This window comes from Anser anser (assembly GCF_964211835.1).
Source record: "Anser anser genome assembly, chromosome: 3".
Lineage (NCBI taxonomy): Eukaryota > Metazoa > Chordata > Aves > Anseriformes > Anatidae > Anser > Anser anser.
Window position 1 is genome coordinate 48,967,696 of NC_139722.1, and position 24,535 is coordinate 48,992,230.

General features: G+C 46.4%; 2 protein-coding genes across 9 annotated transcripts in view; one reads left to right on the top strand and one right to left on the bottom strand.

Annotated features, from left to right (window-relative positions):
* The window catches only part of BEND3 (BEN domain containing 3), a 151,161-nt gene extending 150,589 nt beyond the window's left edge, over window positions 1–572 (bottom strand). For all 4 annotated transcript variants that reach the window (XM_083830173.1, XM_083830172.1, XM_083830180.1 and 1 more), the window contains exon 1: window positions 25–572. In XM_083830173.1, the coding sequence (XP_083686299.1) occupies window positions 25–557 (533 nt within the window). In that variant the 5' untranslated portion in view covers window positions 558–572. The remainder of the gene's footprint in view (window positions 1–24) is intronic.
* Window positions 573–16,323: 15,751 nt separating this feature from the next.
* SOBP (sine oculis binding protein homolog) overlaps window positions 16,324–24,535 on the top strand; it is a 125,927-nt gene continuing 117,715 nt past the window's right edge. For all 5 annotated transcript variants that reach the window (XR_014582020.1, XR_014582021.1, XR_014582022.1 and 2 more), the window contains exon 1: window positions 16,324–16,844. Coding sequence is in view for 2 of the 5 variants with exons in the window: in XM_083830186.1 (XP_083686312.1) it covers window positions 16,749–16,844 (96 nt within the window). In the remaining 3 variants the exon portion in view is untranslated. The remainder of the gene's footprint in view (window positions 16,845–24,535) is intronic.

The following is a 24,535-nucleotide window of genomic DNA, read 5'->3' on the forward strand; positions in this document are numbered from 1 at the left end:
CTCAGCCCCCCCCCGGTCGCTCACCGGGCGGTGTCGAGCAGCGGGTGCTTGGTGCCCACCAGCTTGCGGACCTGCATGGCGATGTTGCTGAGCTCGTCGCTCAGCAGGCACCGCAGGCTCATGAAGGACGTCGGGTACCCCACGATCTTCTCGGCCTCCGACACCACCTGGCTCCAGGGCGCGGCCGGCGGCGGGACGCCCCCCGACAGCCCCCGCCGGCCCCCGAGCCGCAGCAGGGCCCCCCACATCCCGCCGAGGGCCCGGCGGGGCTCCGCGGCCCCGTCCCGGCTCGCTGCCCGAGCCCCCCGCTCAGCCCCGCGGCGGCGGATGGCGGCGGGCTTGGGGCGTCCTGGGGGCGGCCATTTTGAGCGTCGCACAGCGCCGGAAAGCGAGGGCGGCGCTCCCTCCGCCCGCCTTCCTCGCCGCTTCGCCCCTTGATCCCGGCCTTCCCTTTCCCCTTCCCCTTCCCCTTCCCCTTTCCCTTCCCCTTGTGTGGGGTGCACACGGGGGAAGCGAGCGCGGGTCCCCAGCAGAAGCCCGCAGCGCGTTGCCTCCATCTGGGCAGCCCTGAGCGCGGAGCCGCAGCGCGCTCCGTGTGGGAGATGGGTTTTGTGTCTTTTCCCCTTGTTGCTCCGTCACACCGCCGAGGGTTTTATGAAGGGGCACGTTCAGCTGAAGAGCGATGCTGAAAGCAACAACTAACTGCCCAGTGAAAAATACCTGGGTCCTGCAGTTCCACAGTGTGGTCTACAGCGTATCATTTTCATATCTTGTTACGCACACAACCATCGCCGACCCCTCTCTGCAGCTACATGTGCCCAAACCTTTTGCGAATGCAAAAAAAATGTATTTTCTGTACCCGGTAGAAGAGGAAAATTCACTGGCCATCTTCAGAAACTTGAGTCAGGCGACTTGCACAATTCTGTCTTTACCATTGCATCAACCAACCACTAGCCTGTAATGTCTAAGCTTTGTTGCAAGAAATGAAGCAGAGTTCTGACAAGAAAAGTCCCATTGACCACGTTCACATGAGAAATGGAGCTGTTACGTTTCCTACCTTTATAAACACAGGTTACAGACAAGACTCAAAATGGATTCCAAAACTTTTAAAATTAGTGTCCTAGGAAGCGGATTTGGCTGTGGAGTAGACAACAGCTGGACACATCTGTAGCAAGTGGCCTCTCCCAAATGAGAGGGAAAAAGCTAGAATGAAGAGAACCTGCAAAGACAGGAAAGATTATACAAATTACGGTTCTGGTGTGAACTTTGCTCTCTGTGCTACCCTTCCCTGAGAGAACAAGGCTTAGCTTTGAAGGAGATGCCGTTGAGTCAGCTTAGTTAGCTACTGTCACAGAACAAACTGTTGCTAAATAGTGAGTGTCAGCTTATAAACAGTCTAAAAATGACAGAATGCAATGGCATGTTTCTGTGCAGAAAGACTAAACTAATGAAAATTGCCGGAGGGACGCACTTAAGAGGAGCTACCGAGGCACCTCAACCTGTAATGGTGACATGTTCCTTGATTCATTTCCTGAGCCATAGCCATTCTTGCACTTAATGTGGTAACTGTTCTGTGAAAAACTAACATGATTATGCAATTAAAGTCTACTTAAAATAATACATATAGACAGAGTAAGGAGAATTATGGTTCTATGGGCAGTAAACCTACCATCTCCTAATGTGTGAGACTTTAGCTTTTCAAAATCGCTGTTCATTATGTTATTCTAGGAAATTGAACATCTCTGCCCCCTTAATGCAGAATTCCCCTAAGTCCAAATGGTTTAGAAGTAGGGCAAGAAGATTGGTACCCATAACGCAGTCACTGCCACTAGAGCTTACTCAGGATTCACAAATAGCAGCAGTAGGTTGGCATTCTTTAAACTGAGCAATTGCTAGAAAAATAAAGCGTGCATTTTGTTAGCGAGTTTCACAGCTTTTTTTTTTTTTTTTTTTGAAACTCTTTGAAAGGATTATTCTGTAATATTCAAGGACCCTCTGCCTCTCAGTGTCAGCCCGATGTCCTGATCCCTTTCCCTTTTTTTAACAATGTAACAGTCACGCTTGGACAGTCCATTTTTGACTCCTGGTCCAGGTTCATAGTCTCTCCCTCCTAACTTCTTTGCTTCAGTCCCACACACCATCCCTGCTAGCTAGTGTTTTCTAATTCTTGTCACAGCCTCTTCATCTTTTTCTCATTAAGTTCCAATCATCCTCTTGTCTGCACGGTCTGCATCCGAATCATAGACTCTTCATTTACGGGTGGGACTGTGGGGAGCAACAGCAGAACCCTCTCAGTTCTTGTGGTGACCTCCACAAAGCCCCTATTGCTGAGAAAAGCCATTGCAGGAAAGCCTAGGTAAGTCTACCACAGATATCCATTAGTGTTGGACTTTTCAGACAACAGAATGTGGAAGGATGATTTTGGTGGGTATCTACATTGTTTAATGTAAAGTCTGAGAGATTCCCCACCCATCAAACCCTTAGAAATCCTGTGCCAAATTTCAGTTTTAGAACACAAGATTAGATGAGAAACAAGAAAACAAAAGTTTCTCAGTTATGCAGTCCAGCACTAATTTTAACATGAGAAAAACAGTGTATTTTTCACCAACCACCTTTTGCAAAATGACTGAACTGTTTTAAAAATCAGCTTCAGGCTGACACACCAATCATGGAAAAAACTCATTACAAATTAGTTAAAATTTGACAGTTACAAGCATCTAAAGCCAGGGTCTTATAATGGGTAGTGATGGACAATCTTACCCAGAGGCACTGCTGCTTGTACCAACTGTAATTTAGAGTTTCTCAGTTTTTCTCTCTCCCTCTCAAAGAAAAAAAAAACTCAGAAGCAAAAGTATGATGTACTTACTGTATTTTAAGTTGTGGACAAAACAGCGTGCATTTTTATTTTTTTTTTTTCCTTTCTCCTTGGTTCATTTCCCCTGAGGATTCAAGAGAAAAACCCACACTATTTCAATAGTGACTGTACAATAGATGTATCTATTTCTTTTTGAGTCTTAAGTAGAGAAGAAAACTGAAGGTTCTTTTTTCTCTATCAATTGACTTTGTTAAGCCTCCCCAGGAGGAGAAAGAAGCCACTGCAGGGGGCCAGTATCAAAGTTGAAGAACAAAGATGGAAGGTGAAGAGACACTTCTGTTTACAGCAGCATTCTCTGGACTAACATACCAGAGAACACATCAAAGCCAGCGCTAATGCCAGCTCTTGATATCTGTTCTAACAAATGAAATGTGAAAATATTTTCCTGACTGCCATCTAAAGCAAAACTTTTGCAAAGCACTTTCATTTGCTTGAGGAACAGTTGACCTTTCAATCTTTCATAGTTACGCTGCAAAATAAACAATGTCCGTAGGAGAATGAGACTAGCAATGTTAATACATTGTACTAACTACACACTATGTAACCAAATCTTGTTCTAGATGTTGTTAATTTTTTTAATACATTGAAGCTTAGGATGCACTCCAGGACTGTTTCCAAAAATGAAAGCTAACAGAAATATCTCTGTTCCTTCTGAAGCACCCAAGTAGTCCCCCCACCAACAACCAACACCTCACATACATACTTACAGAGAATTGATTTACTTCATAGCGCCCTGGGGAGGTAGACGGTTATGATCATTTCCATTTTGGAAGTCAGGAGGTTTAAACTTAGAGGTTGTGTGATTTGTCCAAGGCTTCACAAAACCCCTAAGGCAAGCTGAGAAACGAATTCCCTTCTCTTGACCTCGTTGTCTGTGCCTTGTCTACAAGGCTGCCTCTCTTCCTACTAGCCTAGAGACTACAGAGAAGGATGAATGCTTATTGATCCTATAGTTAGACACTAAAAAAACAGAATAATTCAGTGTCAGTAGGAGTCAGATGCCTTGGATAGACTTTGGCACTAAGACGTACTAATTTTTAAGCCTAAATATACCTACTGAGATGCTAATATCAGGAAAAGATTTGTTGCTGGTTAATAAATGATAATTAATGCATAATTATTTTGATTTTATTTAGCAAGTAAATAAATACAGCTGTGATACATAGGGATGCCTTGTGTGGGTAGGTGCACGTTACCATTTTCACCCTGCACACAAACCACAGTGGCTGGGAAGGCAGTCAGCGCGCAGCACGCATCAGGAGCCGAAGCTGCCGGTAGCTCTCGGCAGCGCTGCGCAGACAACGGGACGTGCCCCTCTGGTGCTGCACGCTCACCACACGCAGATCCATTCTCACTGGCTCGCCAGCTCGTGCTGCAAAGAAAACAAAATCAATTGAAATTCCCTCCATTTCAGCAAGCTGAGTGGGAACGGGAGTAGGTAAGTGTGTGGCTGATAACACCCTTCCTTCAGAGAGTCACCGTTTTTCTGCCTCCCAACCCAATCTCAGTTGTAAGACAGCCTCTTAGGTCGTCTCCTCTGACTGGCGGTGCTCTGCTCAGGGGAATTTGGACAGGGACTCTTAAAACAGCAATGTTTTGGAGCTGAGAAATCTATTGAAGGAGCAGGAGAAAGATAAGCACAATGTTAATTCTGGTTGTATGCAATCAAAGCTGACAAAGCATCCATCACCCTGCACAATATTAGTCTTTAAATATTCAGCTTTATCAGTTTCCACATTCCTAATCCATCATTAACCACCCCATGAAGCCTCAGCTGATTAGCCCCGCCTCTGCAACTCGACAACCTATTAACTATTTAGGATTTATATTTAGTTGCACTCCAGTAGCAGTGGAAAACTCCACTCAGACTCATTTTCAAACTACAACAAAGGAGATGGTCCCTTGCCTGAGGAGTTCATGGTCTGGGTGAAAGTGAAATGCAGCAGAGAGTAAATGACAGCCATACTGAACAAAGGCTTACTCACACACCCTCTTTTAAACTCCAGTCCCCAGAAATCTGTACATCTTATGTGGATTTTTTTTCAGTGATTTCCATCCCACCATTCTTTAAAATCACAGGAGATGGTGTGATTTGGGAGGGTACAGCAGAAAAAGTAGGATTTTCTCTTTTAGATGAAAAATAGGTTGAAAAACTATCAAACCATTCCACAATTAGTGGGTAGTGTGACACAACCCGATGATTAAAGTCATAGTATAGCAGGAAACTGGCAAACATATACGATATGCAAATTTTCTATGGATTTAAATAAATAAATTGAAGCATTTCTCTGTTAAAATGCTTATTTCACAGGGACTAAATATGTGTAATTTATGAAGTGTTATGTATATTTTGCAGCTTGCTATTCACATGCATAATCAAAGCATAGATGGAATATTAGATGTTCTTTCTTCCTACTGGTAATGCTCAGTTTGAGGGGAGAAGATCAGTACACCTTTTTCTGTCTTTGTCTATTTTTTCACTTGCACAGGAAGCTATATATTACCCACCACAGCTGGCTGGACATTTCCTCTGAAGTAAACTTTGCAGAAGTCACCAGTGCCTTTGGTTTCTGTACCTTTCTCTTTATGACGCCGCTTTGAAGTGTGCCTGAAAGATCCAGTTCCTGAAAAACCCACTACCTACTTGCTGAACTGTGCGGCACAGCGTGAGTGCTCAGCACCAGAGGTTTGGCTCTAGCTTTCTGTTTGCTGATGAATTTTAAAGCCCAGAACACTCAAGGAAGTGGGCATATACTAAGGGGTTCCTCTCACCCTGTGCCTATTCACTGCCTTACTAACACGTAGGTTGTAATTTTTTTTTTTCTGGAAGCCAAGTCTACATAGCTGAAAGTCAACCTAGAGGATAAATAAAATGGTTTAAAAAAATTATTTAGGTAAGCCAGGTTAAACAAAACCATTGAAATCTGTCCTTGTAATTCTGTGTCTGAACGAAGCAATGGATTTTAAATAGCACTAACTAGGTGACTTTGGGGAAATTAAAACAAGATAAACAAAGGTATTCATCCAGACTATATCATACTATCTATATGTTTCCCCTGGGTCTAGGTAAGCCCTTCTGTTCAATGTAGGTGTTTTTCAATATGATTTCCTCTGCTTTCGAATTTGACAAGGAGTAGTGACCATCATGGTACAAGGGGACATGCATTTATTTTTACGTAGCGCTTGATTCACTGCATCTGTTCTCCTTTAACCCGCATAATTAAAATGCCTGCCTGCCACTTCAATGCATGCTCTAAAATGATTTAAATGTTAACAACATGGCAATCATAGTTATTGCTGCTGTACAGCAGGAAGAACAATTCATCCAGGCCGACACAAATGAAAGCTATAGAAGGGAAACCATAAGCTGTTAATGCAAAATAGAATACAAGAGTGTCGTGCCTCTGGTAAGAGCCAGTGTGAAATGCTTAGTGGAAGAGAATGAGAAATCAGGCAAGTACAGAGAAGTATTTCCTGTGGCACGTCCACCCAGATCCCACCTATCTGTATTTTCGAGCCTTCATAGCCAGATGCTCCGTCAAGGCTCTCATGTTTAATAAACCAAAATGGATGCATTTTCCAAAACTTCCAAGTCTGGTTTGTCTAAGCTCTTCTTTGAAGCTGTTTAGACTTTTGTTCCCCAGAACAGCCTGTGGACATGTGTTCCACAGTTACATTATGCGTTACGTGGAAACCCCCCCCACCTCATTATGTTTATTTTAAGGCTCCTAACTAACTGTTTGCATTCAGAGCCGATGAGGCGTGCCCAAGCTAGTCTAAAATAAGGCTTGAACAGCATCCCTATCCCTTTCTGTTTATTAATTCACCCCATCTTGCTTTTCTTCTCTCCTTCCCTCTTTCTTTTATTGTCTTTTGACCTCTAAAGGGTTTGAAAGCTACGCAGGCATAGGTATTGAAAATATTTACCTATTTACTACCGAAATTCAGTTGACCCAAAGTGTGGCAGCCCTTCCACAACGATGTCACTCACTTGTAAGTTTAGTCTCAAACTTTGGCATCGCAGTTCCTTCCTGAGCTCCCGAGTGACAGTGACCTGGATTTTGGAGGTGCTTAGCACCCACTGCCTCCCGCGGAGAGCTGCAGGCACTCAGAGCTCACAAGAGAAGTTTTATGCAAAGTGTCTGCCTGACTCTGGGCACTCAAGTATTAAATTGGTATTCCGGATTCAGCTTCACAGCATTGTAACACAGGAAATAGTCAGCCTCGGAGTGAAATTAAGAACCTTAGGGCTGATGGTGCAGCCCCTATTTACAGTGATTTAAGGTAAGCAGTCCTCATGAATTAAATATTACCAAATGTGAGTTTTCTCATTTTTTTTCAGGATCAGCGGCAAACGCTACAGAGGACAATCATCTTACAGACTTTGTGTAGGATAAATGTACAGAACATTGCTGTATCAGGGATCCTTCTTGGACATCTGATTTTCAGATTTATATCTGTTTCCATAGTAAAACACACCAAAACTTTAACTTACACATTCACCTGCCCAGTCATCCAATAGGGAAACTTTCCATCTGCCCTATAATTTTTCCTTCTTTCTCGGTTCCTCTCTCACTTTTGGAATTTGCTCAGACCAATTCTCTAGCCAAATTTCTCTCTCTCTCTGTCTTCCCTTCAGTGTACTCCTCTTTGCATTTCTTTTTGCTTTCTCACCACCATTCTATGTGTCAGCCTTGTTCCAGTTCCTCTCCCCAGTGGCATTCAGAACTCCTGCTACTTTCATACACTATCACCATTTCAAGCCGCTTTCCCACATGCTCTCTTTCACGGAACACCTTCCTTCCACTGATTTCCAAAGCACAGATGCTTGTTCGCTTTCCATGATGGCAACAACAGCTCTAAAAGAAACATATCATTTCCCCTCCTGCAATTCATGCACAAATGCCTGGCATGCGCTGCCTGGAGAAAGCCTTTCTACTTCAAATTTCCTTGCTTTTGTGGAATCTGTGAAAAAGTCTGATAAATTAGGCTTTGGCACTTATTTCAAATAACTTTATTTGCAGCTAACTGACGCAAAATCTGTCAATGGTGTCATCCCTGTGTTCCTTCAAAAGTCATTGGTGTTTCATGAGTGAGCTCCAAATCAAGGCGGTTCAAAGGGAGGCTCACAGCTCATTTTTTTTGCCCAAAGAAGGTTAGATCGCATGTTCTAATGGTGACAGGACTGTCCTGCAAGACGTAAGAACTGGGTTCTAGTTCAGGCCATGAGACTTCACGAACATGTGCTTTGCCACTTTGTCTATCTCCATATGATTTCTCATCTGTGAAACAGCCCTAATACTGAGCAATAACTGTAATACTAGTTAACAGGCAAGAAGGCTCCAACTAGTCTTATGGGTGGCTACGTTTTGAAGCTGACCTTAGACCCAGCTTTAGTGGTGTCAGTCCAGGTAAAGCCAATAAACCTGCACGTATGCCTCCTCACACTGGGGCTTGAGAAGCGCTAGCTGCAGCACACGTGTGATACGCAAGAGGTAATTCCTCACGGTGTCCTGAGAGGTGAGAGAAAGCAAGCCAGCGCCTTGGCCCTAGAAGCCAACTGACTTGCTGCCTGAGCTTGCAGGGATGGTGGTACAGCTGCAGACCTTTAGTGATACTCAAATCAAGCCACAGCATGGCAGGGGTTGACGTGTATGTGTGGTACGAGCAGGATTTCAGTCTGTGCCGATCAAGATTTGCACGAGATTCCTGGCCCTCAATTCCCAGGAGATACCCAAAGCTGAAATCCTGTGCCAAGCCCTCCCCATGCGAGCTGGGTAAGGTGGGATTTGTTTGTAACCACCTCCTATCGGCATCCTCTGACGATCTGAAAAGGTGTAGTGTCAATTAAGCTTTAAGTAGTAGCATTGTGAAAAGAAATTGATGAGCACACGTGACTTCAAGAATCTCGGCTGAAGATGGATACATATATTGGCCTGCTCTACGGGAAAAATCTTACCTGCGCAGAGAAGGATTCTCGGGACTGTGTGCAAAATCTATTTTTGGTTATGGCGGTGGTAGGCATAGATTATTATCATTAATGTTATATGCACGATTTAATTAGAAAAAGCAACACAGTTCGGGAAAACAAAATCTTTCCAGATAATAGTTATACTAATTGCTTAAAAGATTATAAATCAAAGCAAATTGAATAAATTGCAGGAGAACTGGGCTGACAAGAATCCAACCAAGTTCAACAAAGCAATGCAAAGTCATGCACCTGGAGAGGAATAATCTTACAGCGATACGGGCGGGGGACCGAGCAGAAAGCCGCTTTGCAGAGAAGGCCCCGGGGATCCTGGCATCCGACCAGCTGAACACGAGCCAGCAATGCGCCCTCGCAGCGAAGGTCTGGGCTGCGTTGGGAAGAGCATTGCCAGCGGGTCGCGGGAGGTGATCCTCTCTGCTCAGCTCCGGTGGGACGTGTTCGCGGTGCTGTGCCCGGGCCTGAGCTCCCCAGGACGAGAGGGACGTGGACACAGTGGAACAAGCCCAGCGAAGCCCCGTGGAGATGACAGCAGGCTGGAGCACCTGATGTAAGAGGAAAGGCTGAGAGAGACGGGGCTGTTCAGCCTGGAGAAGAGGAGGCTCAAGGGGGATCTCATCACTGTATGTAAAAGAGGGAGAAAAGAAGACGGAGCCACACTTTGCAGTGAAAGGACAAGCAGCACTGAAATTGAAATGCAGAAAATTCCACAGTGTGGTGTCCATCCTTGGAGTTAATCAGAATGGGACTGGACACAGCCGTGAGCAAGCCGCTCTCCTTTGAGCAGGGCAGTTGGGCTGTATGGTCTCCAGAGGTGCCTTCCAATCTCAGCAGTTCTTTGATTCTGTGAATAAAGAACGTCTTCCTATGCTGAAGATATGCGACACATCCCAGTCCTGAATATATTTGTTATGTATTCTCAAGATGTGTTTGGGTTTTTGACAGACTTTTCGCCACAGCGACGTGAGTACATTGCCGTTATATATTAGGATGTGTAAAATTCATGTAAATATAACTGAGAAGATCAAGAGATTGAATCACTTGTCATGTAGGATTCTGGTGAGATGCTGGCAGGAAAGCAAGCACTGCAGTAGAAGAGTAATTGTCCAATAATGACATGTCAAAGCCCAACTTTACCCAGGTCTAAATCATTTAGTATATGTCACTATAGATACCTTGACATGTTTCTTTGGGTCCAGGAAAGAAATGAATAACCTCCTGTATCTTGTATATGCAATGCAGGGGGTAATTTGGACAAAATGATGTAATGTTTTTGAAAGCATGACAAGAAAATTAAGGATGAAGAAACTCCAGAATGACTTTTATGAATGAAAAGAACCTGTAATTGTTTTCCATCCCTTGACAGATGTTACTTAAACTGACATACTATATCATGCAACAAAGCTCACAGGGGAAATACAGGATTATGAGAAAATGTATAAACCACTATTTTTTTATTGTAAAAAATTCTTTTATTCTTCACAGAAAGACAAAGAGAGGAGGAATTCCTTTTAGGAAGAATTTGATGTAGATTACTGTAATAACATTTTCAGGAGTGTGTGAGCACAATTGTTCTATTAAAACAAAATGAAGTTAAAAAGAGGGGAGAACTTTCTGTTGTATCCCAATCCCACACAACCTCTCCCCACCTCCTCCTATCACTGTAGTGTCTGGGAGAACTACCCGTTCATTAAGGTGAAATCAATAAAACTCTCTCCTGCCTTCTTCTGCATGGAGAAGTAAAAGAATGAGAAGGGGCGGAATTGGCTGTTGTCAAGAAATGACAGGTGAAGAAAAGAGTTTGCCTTGCCTGGAAATATTCTGTTCACCTCAGAGGGAGCTTTACAGCTGTGGGCCAGCTGCAGAGAGCCCACATCTCCACCCCTCACCGGTTTTGCTTCTGAGTTTTACAGTTCCCTGGTTTCAAGGTGTGTGAGGAACATGGAAGGGAGGTATAGAGAGCAGGAAGGTCTCTCGGGTACCCCACACTTTCTCCAGCACTGGAAGTCAGTGTTTTGTGTTTCAGCCACAAGGAAATGACAAGCCCTCAGGAAAGCAGAGCTCGGTATACGCTCCTACCAACCTGTCTTCCACAGCAAGCAGACCACTGTGTTGAACCAAATGAAACTTCTCAAAAGACTTACAAGTTTCATTTAGAGGCACAGTCCTTAAGAGTAATGGAGTCCAGAGGCTGCAAAGGCGTACTTTGTCATCACCAAGTTCAAGTCTGGTATGTTGTGTGCCTGTACCTGATCCTCGGCATTATAGTAAATATGAAAACATCCCAGCAGAAATTACTAAATAACCATACTGGATAGATAGGGCGTAGCAGCAGACGTGATAACAAGTTTTCCCCAAAGTCAATACTGGTGTCCAGGGCACGTTTTTCTAATTTGATTTTATATGCAGTGCTAATACCTTTTTAAAGGTTTAATTTCAGCTGATTTTTAATGATGTGGGTGTTCTCTGATGCTGAGGAAGGAAAAGACGTCCCCTTGCTTACTTTTGCTGTAGGAGACACTAGAAATTAAGCAAACTAAAAATAAAAGCATTTTAACAGAAGACTCAGAAGTATTTAATTTCTTTCTGTTTATCAATAATTTCTTTCCATTCATTGAATTACACAAAGTTTCAGGCAAGAAGAGGAATCATTAATAGCAAGAAGTTAAATATAGTTTTTCTGCATTTGCCAGAACTTTAACAGACATTAGCAGGATTAGGGCTCTATCTTGCCATTAATCTGCACAGATTTGACACTGATACCCTGGAGCAAGAGAAAAAATCTGAAATATTCATCAATATTAAAATACCTCCAAACATTTCCAGACCTTCACATTTGGAAAGCTGCCACTACTCCCATTTCAACCGCTGTACCATGTCGGCTTCAGAGAGGCTACATATCGACATTTTGCAGAACAGCCTGTAATCGTCTAAGGAAACTCTGGATTGAGATTAGTATCCATAGCAGACAGGAATCTACAGACACTGCTGTGTGTGAGTAATGCTGTGGGCACTCGTCCCAGCTCAGGAATGAATGGAATGTGCCCTTCTGAAAGGTATGGGTGAAATAACATCACTGAGGTGGGAGCGGGCTCTGATGGTGCTGGAGCAAGGGAGAAGTTCTAATGGGTGTTTTCCATCTGCATGAAAAAGGCTGGCTGTACTGAAAAAGAGAAACGAGAAGAGAAGAGAAGAGAAGAGAAGAGAAGAGAAGAGAAGAGAAGAGAAGAGAAGAGAAGAGAAGAGAAGAGAAGAGAAGAGAAGAGAAGAGAAGAGAAGAGAAGAGAAGAGAAGAGAAGAGAAGAGAAGAGAGAAGAGATCAGGAGCAGATATTTTAATTATTTAGTTTATTTATATGCAATTTCTGAAGGCATAAGCAATCTACCACCTTCGTGTGCCATACAAAAAGTCAGATGAAAGTTTCCACTCCAGCTCACATGAAAAAAATCAGCCTAGTGGTACTTTTCTGTGGACAGGCAGGGCAAATGCCTTTGTTTAATTAAACACTTCAGCAAACCGAGCCCAAGGATTTCAGTTGCTCTTCCTTAGGGCTTCACCTCAGGCACAGGTGAGACGAGCACAGCTCGGGCTGCGCCTGGCCACAGGAAAGCACCCAGATGAGGCGACAACCTGAAGTGGCAGTAGGGCTGTGGGGCTGGCCCCAGGCTGGCCCTGGGTGATGCCATGGGCTCCCACAGGCTTTCCACTTCCAGCCACCGCCCTGCTCGCTGGGTACTGGCCAGAAAGTCAGGCCTGCTCGTTTGAGTCATCTGCCCTGGTAGGTAGTAACGGGATGAAACGTCTCAGTAGGCAAAATCTCTTCTCCAAAAAGCCCTTTTCAAAGGGTGCCCTTGAAAGCATGTAAATACTAATAAATAGGAACAGAAATAATGCGATATAAATTGAACCTGGGGCGAGTTATTTTAGGCAACTCGTTTGCACCTGTCATTTTATGAACAGCATTTGTTTTCCAGGAGTCCAAATTACTGTGCTTGCAAAAATTTAAGTGCAAATTTAGAGCAGAAAAGGCAAAGCCTCAACAGGACAAAACCACCAAGCCTGGCAAACCATGTGCGTAAAACACTTGCTCCAGTGACAGAAGAAAAGTCTGGGGTTCTCGCTAGGACTCAGATGCAGCAGGGACCTGAACCTCAGCCTTGCAGGTGACCTACTGACCACCAAAATGCAGATCACAAGGCTTTTTTTTTGTTGTTCCCTGTTCCCAACTTCAAAGGTATCTGATGATCCAAGCAAAATAGCCCCCACACCCTTCAGCAGGACAGTAAGAAACTATTGCTCTGTGATTAGCACTCATCATGGGAAGCCTGATGTGAAGTTCCCAGTCACCTCCAAGAGGAGTTACAGTAAGGAATATTTACTTAGTCATCCTTTTTTCCCCTCACATTGAACAATCTCAGTTATGCTTTGAATTAGAATGGAAATGTATTTGGAAAACCTTGCATATTTTAAGAAAATGGAATTCTTGCTTTCCAACCCACGCTGTATAACAGACTTGATTTAAAATTCCCTTGAAAATTTCAAAAGGAGCCTGGTCTCATCAAGTTCAGGGGCAAAACTTTCACTGATTTCCACAGGGTTGGGATTTCTTCTTTGGCTGACACCTGCTTACTGATACTGTGTAGCCCTGTATCTCTGCCTGGTAGATCAAATGTGAGCTGTGGAACTGATCCAACCAGCCACCCTTATTCACCTCTTTAAGAGATGTTTTCCAGAATCCATATTGAGCAGTGCCGAACCAGGTTTCTTTATCAAAAATACAGGTTTTCACAGGAGAAATATGTGCTGTCACAGTTCAGTAGATGTATTTAATGCTAGGGTCTCTGTAATGTAAATACCAGATTTATTTTCTCATAACTTTTCAGAGATGTTCAGATCAATGCCATTGTATGACTGACAAATTTATGGCTTCCGTAGATTCTGATATTCTGCTTCCTCCTAGAAGTTCACGAGCTACCATTAAAACCTGAAATCATTCCTTTTTGTTAGTCTTTCTCTCCCCATTAACAAGTGGAATAATTAGACGATTTCCGAAACTTATTTCAGTACCTACGATGTGTGTCAGATAATGTCTGAGCATTCAAAATGCACGAACGTCTGTCTTGACAGCTGATGGCCCTCCATATGCTGTCACTGGAGGAACAACTTCCCCAGAATATGCAATATAACCAATATGCAATATGCAAAGGTAATAACAGCTCTAGAAAATTAGGAGTCGTGACAGTTGCAGAAATAATCTGCTGTCAGATGAAGAGAGATTATTATTTGGACCCAGAGAGGCAGAACTTTTGTATCCATCCAAAGCCTATAGTAGATACCAAGAAAAACAGGATATGCTCAGAGACCGTGGCTTTCGGCCAGGGGTTGACGAGGTACTGGGGGACTGAGGGCTGTTCTTAAGGAGCCTGCCAAAAGTAGCTGAGAAAAGTGAGCCTATTGTCAGGAGGCATAAATTCACATCTCCACTCAAAAGCCTTTGGAGTGTGTGATTGGAAGAAAAATCTGGAAGCCCCTGGTTTTGGTGATTGAGAAGCGAGGATCAGAGTTCAGAATTGGTGACAAGGGGTGTGAGAGGTGATCAGTTTACAACTGCCAGTCGTTAGTCAGGAAAGTGAATGACGGATTTGATCCTAAGGACGTTCATTTTGGTCTACTCACTGTAACCTGCTGAAGACCATTCGCACATTTGGGCTTGCAGTGACCAAGTCCCTTCCAACACTACAGGAAGATCTGTTTACACTGGGAGATCAGGGTTAATCTTTTTGTCAGATTATCAACCCAGTCTGTTAAATTTATGCAGCGAAACAGCGCTTTATTGCAATATCTATAGCAAGTGTTGCGAAAAAGTAGTCTATTATGTGTTTTCAGATGTTTCATTTATGCATTTTCAGATGTTTCATTTATGTGTTTTCAGATGTTTCGCTAAACAATAACCATTTAAGGCAATATGGTTATTCTGTTCGGCAAAAGGTCCAAGATTTTCATTAAAACTGTGTTATCAGTTCTCTACAGAGAGACCAGTGATGTGTCCCTAGAACAAGAAATTGTTTTGCCTTCTTCATTAGAGCGACTTTGTGTATCAGCAAGGCGGTGGTGAATCAAAGCGGAAGAGTTTTCTGAGGCTGGCTTTCTTGCCGAAGCTGGAGGTTTCACAAAGCTCTGATGCTGTATGGGGTTATGTTTATAAGCAACTTCACCTCACGCTGCATGTCTCATCCCTGCCATGTGAGAGAATACATTGGGATCCTGGGAATATCTCTTGCACTTGACGACAGCTCAGCTGTACCGATTCATTTGCAATAGAATAATGCAAACAGAAAATAAAGATGAGGTTCTGGCGGTGGTGGTGGTGATGGGGCGCAGTGGGAGGAAGCCTCCTGACTAATCACCATACATTGGAAATTACCTGTGGAGCCAGCCGCACGCAAGTTTCCAAAAGTTTCAGAACTCCTTGTATCTCAAAATGTGACAGGCAAGAGAAGACAGACCTCGGTCTCTTCTCATGGCTGCTGCTGGTGGGTCTGAGGCTGGACCTCGGGCTCCGGGGATGTGCAGAACTCCCCGCAGCATGGCACCAAGCCCCCAGCCAGCAGAGCCCTCTGAGGGGGCCTTACTCTTCTGCAAAACCAAACGCTTGGACCTGTTTTTCCCAGCTCCTGCCTGATGTTTTTGGGCTGTGAGGGGAGCAGCAGCACCTCTGCTTTGCAGCGGCCGGGGCCTTACCGCTACGGCTGCGTGTCAGGACGGCCCAGGTCTGCTTGACGCCTCGCCCTTCGCTGCTCTAACAGCTGTGCGAAATCCCAGTTTCCTCCAGTTTCCAGTGCCTCCGGGGGAAACGTGCTCCCTGCCTCTCATCCCTCTGCCACCTGAGGCAAGCAGAGCAAGCGAGGCGCATCCCAGTCGCGACAGGAGCCGAGGAGTTCTGCCCAACTTCTGACACCCAAAAAACGCCGGCGGTTTCGGCACAGCGCAGACGAGACACCGCTGTGCGCGGAATGAACTTATCTTTGACAGGCGAAGCAGGGGTTTCGTGGCCAGCCTGCCCGTGCCCTCACAGAGCACATTTTCTCCATCTTCCAGCCGCGCCGCCTCAATTTTTCAAGCCGCGGCGCACCCGTAAGGAGCCCCCCCACACACACACACTCCCCCCTTCAGGACCACGGTGCTGGCTCGGGGGCGCTCTCTGCCTCCTGCCCTCGCCTCCCTTCCCTGCCACGGGGGGGCCACCTCCACACGGGGGTCCTCCCCCCCCCTTCCCTTCCCTTCCCCTCCCCGCTCCCCTCACTCTCCCCGCTCCCATGGCGGGCAGCGGCGGCCCATTCGGTGCCGGCAAGCCCCGCCCGCCGCCGCCGGGCCGAGGCCGGCCTCCCTCCCCCCCCTCCTTCCCTCCCCTCCCCTCCCCTCCATCCCTCCCTCCCTCCTTCCCTTCCCTTCCCCTCCTTCCCTCCCCTTCCCCTCCTCCCCTCCCCGCGGCCGCCCCCTCCGCGGCAGCCCGCCAGCAGCGCCACAAGCAGGCGCGGGGCCGGCTCGCTCCGCGCTGCCTCCCGTGCCCGCCCCGCGCTCTCGCCGCGCCGCTCCCATGCAGGCCGGCGGCGAGGCAGAAGATGGCTGACTCGCCGGGCCACCCGCCGCCCCGACCGCCCGCGACCCCCGCCCGCCCGCCGCCGCGCTCCCCCCGGGCCCTCCGCGGCGCCGCCGCCTCCTCCTCCTCCTCCTCCTCCTCCTCCTGCTGCTGCTGCTGCCGCCACTGAGAGCCGCCCCCCCCCCCCCCTTCTTTCCCCTTTACACCCCCCCCCCCCCCAAAGCCCCTCCCGGCCCCCCCAGAGCACCAGCAGCCATTTCATCTCCACCACCAAGTAGGCGCAAAAAATGGCAGAAATGGAGAAAGAAGGGAGACCTCCCGAAAATAAAAGGAGCAGGAAGCCGGCGCACCCGGTCAAGCGGGAGATCAACGAGGAGATGAAGGTAAGGTGACTGGGATGGGGAAGGGAAAGGGGGTGTCCGTCCGTCCCCCCACCCCCGGCACCCCCCCACCTCTCCTCTCCGCCGTGCATGGAAATGAAATAAGAAAGGATCTCTTGTCATTTTTTTTTTTTTGTAGGATGCACTGAATGTGTCTCAACTCCGCCTCCTGGGCTGAAAACAGAGACGAATTCACAGGCTGCAAATCCTGTTCATTGACCAGCTTTGATTTATTTATTTTTTAAAAAAAACTCTCCCTCATTGGGCTTTTAAGCTCCTTGGGTGCTAGTCACCAGCCCTTTTTTTTCCTCTCCCCCCCCTGTAACCATCCCCTCAGGTAGCGGGGGAAGCCCTAAAGTTAGGAGAGAAAGGGCCCTCTTTTAAACCCCGCATTTCTCCCCTTTTTCAGTAGCCAGCTGCAACTGTGTAATTAAATTGTCAAAGTGAAACGCTACGGGCTGAGCCGCGCATCTTCCGTGCACTTGAGCACGGAGACCCCTTTCCTGCCTCCTCCCCACCCGGCGGAGGGGGGCTGGAAGGTGGCTGGCCTGGGGCTGCATTTTTGGAAGCCCATTTGTGGGTCGCAGGGCTGTCCTGTTCATTAGGAAGCAGTGCCAACCCAGCTGTGCTCAGAGGTAGCGCTTGAGGCGGCCGCGCCAGATGTTAGGATGGCTGCGATTGCACAGAAACACATTTCGGGGTTTCTTTTATCAGGAGGTTGCTGCTCCAGGCTTGACTGGTCCTATTTTTTTTTTTTTTTTTTTTGCGCCTGTTTTTCCATGCCTGTTCCACCTCTTGTTTGTTTTGCGTGCCTGATTCCCCAAAGTTGGGAAAGGTGTATTGCGAGACTTCAGCCAAACTTGTTGTTTAATGCGCGTATAAAGTGATTAAAGCAGTGTTAGTCTGGCTATGGGATCAGGCTGCTGTCATTTAATCTGAATATGTCATTTATTAAAAGACTGATCGTAAGTGGAGGTCCGCCCGGAAAATGTCACACGTTCGCATAGTATGTATACTATATAGGCGAGTATATAAATATGCATGATGTATAGTGAAAATATCTTTGCTTTCCGGAGCGCTGATCTCCCCCTGTAAAATTAAGCAGGAATGCACGATCCCCTCCCCTTCCCCTCCTCTGCACGCCACTGGTTTCGGAGCGGTGTCCTTTGCTGCTGGAGGCAGGCAGCGTTGCTCGTGCTGCCCGTGCACACACGGTGCTGTGTACGCGCAGGCTGCAAATGTGGACGGGAGCAGGAGGGAGCGGTGCTGCGAACAAAACAAGGCACCGCTGCCCTGCGTGGCGGTGGCAGCTTTTCGGAAACAAACCGGGCGAGTTTCAAGCCCCGAGGAGCGTTGTTATGCTTTGCGAGATGTATGGCACCTCCTATTTTTGGGCTCCGTACGGGCGCCGGGGAGTGAGAGTCGGTGCTGTTGTGGTCCTGCATGGTCGTGAGGGCTGCGGAGGGCTGCAGCACGGGGCACTGGCCCCTCAGAACATGGCTTAATGCGATCTATACGGATTGCAGCTTTTAAGTTTCATAGGTTCTAGGATTACAAATTAGCTAATTTTAATCAAAACATGTGAAATGTTATCCTGGCTGGATATAAAGGCTGACTGTGCTGGATCCTCTGGGTTTGTTTTGTTTACTTTGGCTGCAGGCACACTCAGTGGTTTGGGAGATAGTTGTTCTTCTACAGTATAACAGATGTTTGTCTGAAAGGGTGAGGAAGAAACAAAAACAACATTGTGTGAAGGAGAAAAATTACACAATTTTAAACTAATGCTTTGGTATTAAGCACTGGCATTAGCCTTCGTGCAGAGAATTTCTCTTTTTTAATCATTGGTAGCTGCTTAAGGCTACAGACCTCAAGATTTCAACCGAGTTAGTAATTAAAGGCAGATAGAAACAGCCTTTTGAACCAGTCGGGTCTCTGGTGGAGGGCGAGACAACCGATGGCAGAACCCCCCACAAAACGCAGGCCACCTTACAGCGTAAACGCTGCTATTATGCTGGGAGACGGCATTTTTAGTAGGACACTTGGCTGCTATAATCCTAGAAGGAAAGGGGGGTGAGGGGGACAGTCTTACGAATTTCTGGCTCGTCGAGAAAGTTAAAATCCTGCGCTTTCTATTTCCTGATGAGTTAAGACGTCTGGTTGTTCTTCGTAAACCCGAGGAATACAATAATGTAACAAATTGGTTGCATTGTGCAAAATGTGTGCAGCAAAATGACACGGGGAACACAATGTGCCCTTGTGTAGGTTCGTATCTGTAATGTTCAAACAGCCTGGCTGTTTCCCTTCATCTGAACTGCTTTCATCTGGACCAGTGTAAAATAAGCTCTGGTAAGTAATCACGGCAGAGCAGAAAGAAAGGAATGTATACAGCAATAGACAGCCTAAGCTGTAAAAACTGTAACCTGAGTATCAGCAGCAGATCAGATATCAAGGCTTTAAGGTAGGGGAAATGAAAGAGATGAAGGGGAGGAAAAGACGAGAGAGGGAATGGAAAAGTCAGCCTGGAAAGTGAAGGAGAAGTAGGAGGGCCCCCTCAGGGAAATTTGGCTCAGGGATTAGGGAATTTTATCATGGTGTACAGTGACCTACTCAGGTTTCAGCCCACGTTGGATCGAATTGCCTCCCTTTGCTAGCAGAAAGAAAAAGGGCTGGTGTAGATGTGATTTTTTTTTTTCTTCGGGTAATAAAAAGGCCATTGGTACAAGTGTCTATTTTAAGTACAGCAAATGCAAGGCGCTATGAATGAGCAATAAAATTACCTCATCACGGAGACTTCCTTCAAGATTTGCTGTTCGATATAGTCGGATATTTACTCAAGAAGGATCGCACAACCCAACTGCTCGTGCGCGGTGTATGCCAGCAGTGGTGCCACCGCTCGCTTTGAACGTGGCCGGGTGTTCGCGTTGCTTGCTGCTGCCTTGTGCCAGAGATTGAGTTACATTTTTGTTATCACTACCCTAATGTACACGATGGTTATAAGGAGTTTTAATTTGATACATTGTTGTGTGCAAAAAGTACATGACTCTGCACAGTTTTCTGATATTACGTTTCAATGAAAAATATATTCGGGGGAACTGGTTTTCTTTGTGACCTTCAGTCACAGCCTTTCTTTTTTTCTAATGCATTTTTTATTTTGTCCCCATTCCTTTTTAGGATTATGCTTTCCATTCCCCCTGCCCAGAGGTAGCCTTACTCATCCCACACTTTGGAAGGAGAGCAGAGTAGCTCTGAAATTCGGTTGTGTCATTCCTCACGTGCTGGTGAATACCAGGACGCCCAATAGACCCAAAGCCAGCAGAATCGGGGAAGCTGGCCCTATTTCAGAACTTAAGATATTTTTTTTTACGGTTTGATTGATGAAAGCGCTCGTGGAGGCTTTCACATCCCTCCCTGAACCTATTCCCGTTTTTCACCCTGCTGTCAGGCAGCAGTGCTGCTCGAGGGCAGCGGCCGGTGCGCTGAAATCCCATGAAATGCACTGGGGTCGATTGGATGTGTCGCAGCAAGTGGGTTGTACTGGAAGTTCCCCCGAACAAACAAGACAGTGCCTCCACATGTTCAGAGTCTCTGTCAGCTGAAAAGCTGTAATTTCACAGGGCTGCTCCGTGCGCCCAAGGAGTTTACCATCTATAAATATTCTCAATAACGAATTCGGATCTAAAATTGGGCTCCATTCCTGATGCCTAGAGCTTAAGCAGCCCCATCTGTTACAGTTTAATAGTAAACTCATCAGAAGATATTTCAGTTTAGCGTTCTAATATTCCCCATTTGGCGTTTAAAAGCACTACCGTCAGGATTAGGAAAGCGGTGGAACAGGCACGGCCGCGCCGCGCTCGCAGCGAGCCAGATAGCTGCGGACGCTAAAGAGATTTCAAGGAAACTCCTCCCTTCTCTCCTGAAAAGCAAAAAAACGCGCTCGCGAAAGTGGAAAAGCAGACAGACTTTATCGGCTGTGGTGTTTCGGGATATCGAGGCGGGTTTTACTGCAGAGCCCGCGTGGAGGTGGCTTTGTGGGGTGGCTGTGGAGGGGAGATGCGCTGCCGGCACAGGGAGCCTGGCCTACCTGTGAGGGCTTCCCCGCCCGCCTGCCTGGTAGGACACAGGGAATTATAGCACCCCCAAAATTGTCTTGCTGTTAGCACAGAGGTCTCACCATACTGTTCAACATGGCGACAACATAAACACGCAAGGCTGGCAAAAAAAAATACCACAGAATCGAGTTTGCCTCGTGAGCGCAGGCACATTTTTATTTCCTCCGTGCGGTGAAAGCGAAGAGCGAATTTGTGGGGCTCCACACCTGGCGGGTTGTGCGTGCAGGGAAATGGAAGGGAGCCACCGCGCTTCCTCCGAAATCTGAAATAAACATTCGGCAGTAAAACCTAGAAGAAAATGAGTCTGACAGACTCGTTCCTCTGCGCGCTTCCTGCCTCCGCGTTTGCCAGGCCTGGGTCTGTGAGGCCAGGCCTTGCCCCCTGTGGATAGGGCTCGTGGAGAAGGAAAGGCAAGAGCTGTGGGATGGAAAGAGAAGCACGGTTCAGCTTCAGAGCGTATTAATTAGTGAAAATTTGGGAAAATGATGCATTGCGGCAAAAAAAAATCAAGCCATAGGTGTACTGTTACGACGAAACGAATGCTAAAGCGGAAATGAGCGTGATTATATTTTCACTGCCTCACATATAAGTCTGCCTCACGAAGGAGAGAAACCACAGCCTGGCAAGTCAATGCACTCTTCTTCATCTTTCCCGTGAATAGGAAGCAAATTCAAGTCAAAATAACGAGTATAATGGTCGGTTAGCTAGCCTGGCTCTTCCAAAGGGGAGGGCATTTCTGCAAGTACAAGAATGGAGAGCTCATACAGTTAAAACATGCAAATTACACATTGTCCCGCGGGAGGGATAAGTGGTTTGGGACCTGGTAGGGGGCAGAAATTGCTGTCGGTGAGGAAAGGGGCTTGGTGTGTGACCTCCTGGCAGGGTATTGTGAGGCTCAGTGCTGTCGTTTCGCTGGGAAACCTGTGAATCTGGGCTCCTGGGTTCCAGCTGAGCAGTGTGATGGCTGAGCGGGGATTTGCGGACGATGGTCGAGGTTTTCCCTGGGGTACTGGTTGTTCATGGCATTTCAGCCCTCTGGCAGGGATTTAGAGCTGTGTTGGCAGCCTCTGTCCTGCAGACCCTCCACATCCTTTTGGGGAGTGGGTCTGAGAGCAGGCATGGGCTAGCTTGGTGTCTTTGCTCTCCTGGTCCTGCAGAAGCTTGGAATCACAGCTCCAGGCACATCCTCCATCCTGTCACCCACGCTTGTCTTCGCGTCTTGTTCGGCCTGGGCTTTGGCAAGTCCATCGTCTCTCACTAGAGGTGGTTCCTCTCTAGCATGCTTCATCACTGCTTCTTTCACTCTCCTGCTCCAATGTCAGGTCCCACATTCTTGCTTTCCTCAAGCACCGTGGTTACAATCATCACCCTTCCTTTCAGCAAGCCTTTGAAGCTTGTACATCTTTCAGTGAGCTTCAGCTCTGCAGGTGCGGGTTGTGTGTTGATCGGCTTGCTTCCTTTCCTTAACTTCAACAGCTGAGCCTCCCCCCACCCCCTGCATTCACACAGAGAAAAATTGTCTCACCTCATTATTTGTATTTTGATTATTGCCACCACGCTGGTCTTTACACGTCCCCTCTCATTATCATATCTTGAATCTGCTTAGGCTGGGCCTACCAGTGATACGGAAAGAAAAGAGAAAGTACGGAAACAGTGAAATGATGGTGGTCAGCTTCAGGGCAGGAGCTTCAATGAGCACTTGACCTGTGTGGCCATCATCTAGATGTCAGACATCACTGTGGATGGGTATTTTAATTAGGAGTCTGAAAGAAGGTGATATTGTAGCTCTGTGGATGCCCATCTATGCATGGGAGTCAGTGTGGAAAAAAATTAAAAATCCCACATTTCTCAGCTTTGGCCATCAGCTTGTTAAGGATGCGATCATCTTCTTGGTTCAGTATGTACAGAGTGCTCTGTAATGGAGCCCCGGCGTTAGCCACTGAGAGAACAGTATTAAGAGTGATAACCATCATTGTAATAGGTAAGACAAACTATGAAGGAGAATGGCTTAACTTTTTTTTTTTAATTCAAGCATCCTTGTGGAGAAATCACTGTGTGAAAAAGATACTATTGTTACCACTGATATGTGACCTCATTATACTCTCATTGAAGTTAATAGCAAAGACCCTGCTAATTTCTTTATTTTGTACGAGTCAAGTCTCTATTATGACTAATCTCAAAATCAAATGTATTTTTTCTCATTATGACTGTTCATTTTTGTGCATCACTCAACATGAACAGTAAAATGAGGCTTGAAAGGTTCTAAAGCTTTGTGCCACTGCAAGCCCAACAATCACTGTGACGAGGCTCTGAAGAGGGACAGCAGCTTGTTGCAGCAAAGAATAAACATACACAGCCTCGCTTACATATTCCTTGACAAATAATTAAAAATTACTCATTGCCTGAGTTGATCAACAGTGCAAATAAAACACAAAGCATCCGCAGGAGGCAAATTTGGAGCTACTCAGTTAATTGGGCTGCATGGAGTCTAAGTCAGGCAGCCTTCTGTCAATTGGCCTCCACCTTGCTGGATTAATCTCCAGGGCTGCATCTCCACAGCTGAAACATGGCAGAGCAAGGGAAGGTGGTGGAGCTTTCCTCTGGGAGTCCACGGACCCCCTCAGGTCATTCTGGGTGGGCTGCACTGGCCAGGTTTCACTTGCTGTCTCTGGGTTGTTTCAGTGCTGGGTTCCCATGGGGTGGAGATGGGGTTATTGCATTTGGATTTTCAGCACTGAGAGAGGAGAAATCATCTCAAAAATTAAAACTAATAAGCAAAAAACCCTTTAGAAAAATGTTTCTGGTGTTATTTAAAACACTCACTCACCAGCATCATTTACATGAGAATTTAAATATGTATTTTAGAAATGGGGATAGGTATTAGCCACATTACGCTGCAGCGCACTCTTTGTTGCAAACTGCAGTGGTCTCATAGCTCAGACGTAACAGGCTAGCACACCTGTAGTGCTGAAACTGGGCGCAGGTGTGGAGTGGTGCGATGTTTTCTGGCAATTTGGGGCTGCACAAAAGAGCCACAGAATCGAGCCTTCCAGCGGGAGGTCAAGTGAAAGGGGAAAAACCAGGGGAATCGATGCTCCGTGGGTTTATTGTTTTGGTTTCCCTTTTCTCGGAAATCGTATTTGTAGCACAGTGGCACAGGTGATACTCCTGGCAGAGTATAAATGGCCCGTGCGTATTGCTTAGAGCCGCTTTACCAGGGTGACAGGAACACCTATGCAATCCCGTGTGATGAACGAGGCGGCAGCGGCGCGGCTCGGATGGTCCGGGGCAGGGTGCCTGCTGCAGCTTGGGATCCGGAAGCAATTAGGATCTGATTAATTTTATTTAGTTATTTAAAGGACTCGAGGATCGCTGTGTTTCTATCATTAGGCTCGCTCCCACTCAAAACCTAAGCTGGTGCTGTTGCTAGAGAAAATCTAGCAACCTGTGGATTTGGCACACGGCATTTATTTTGGATGGGTGTCATGTTCTGCTTTTTTCTTTGCTGATAGCCAGGGTCACAGGAAGATTGCTAGTCAGGATTGTTATTTCAGATGTCAAGATTTTACAGTAAAATCAAGTTTG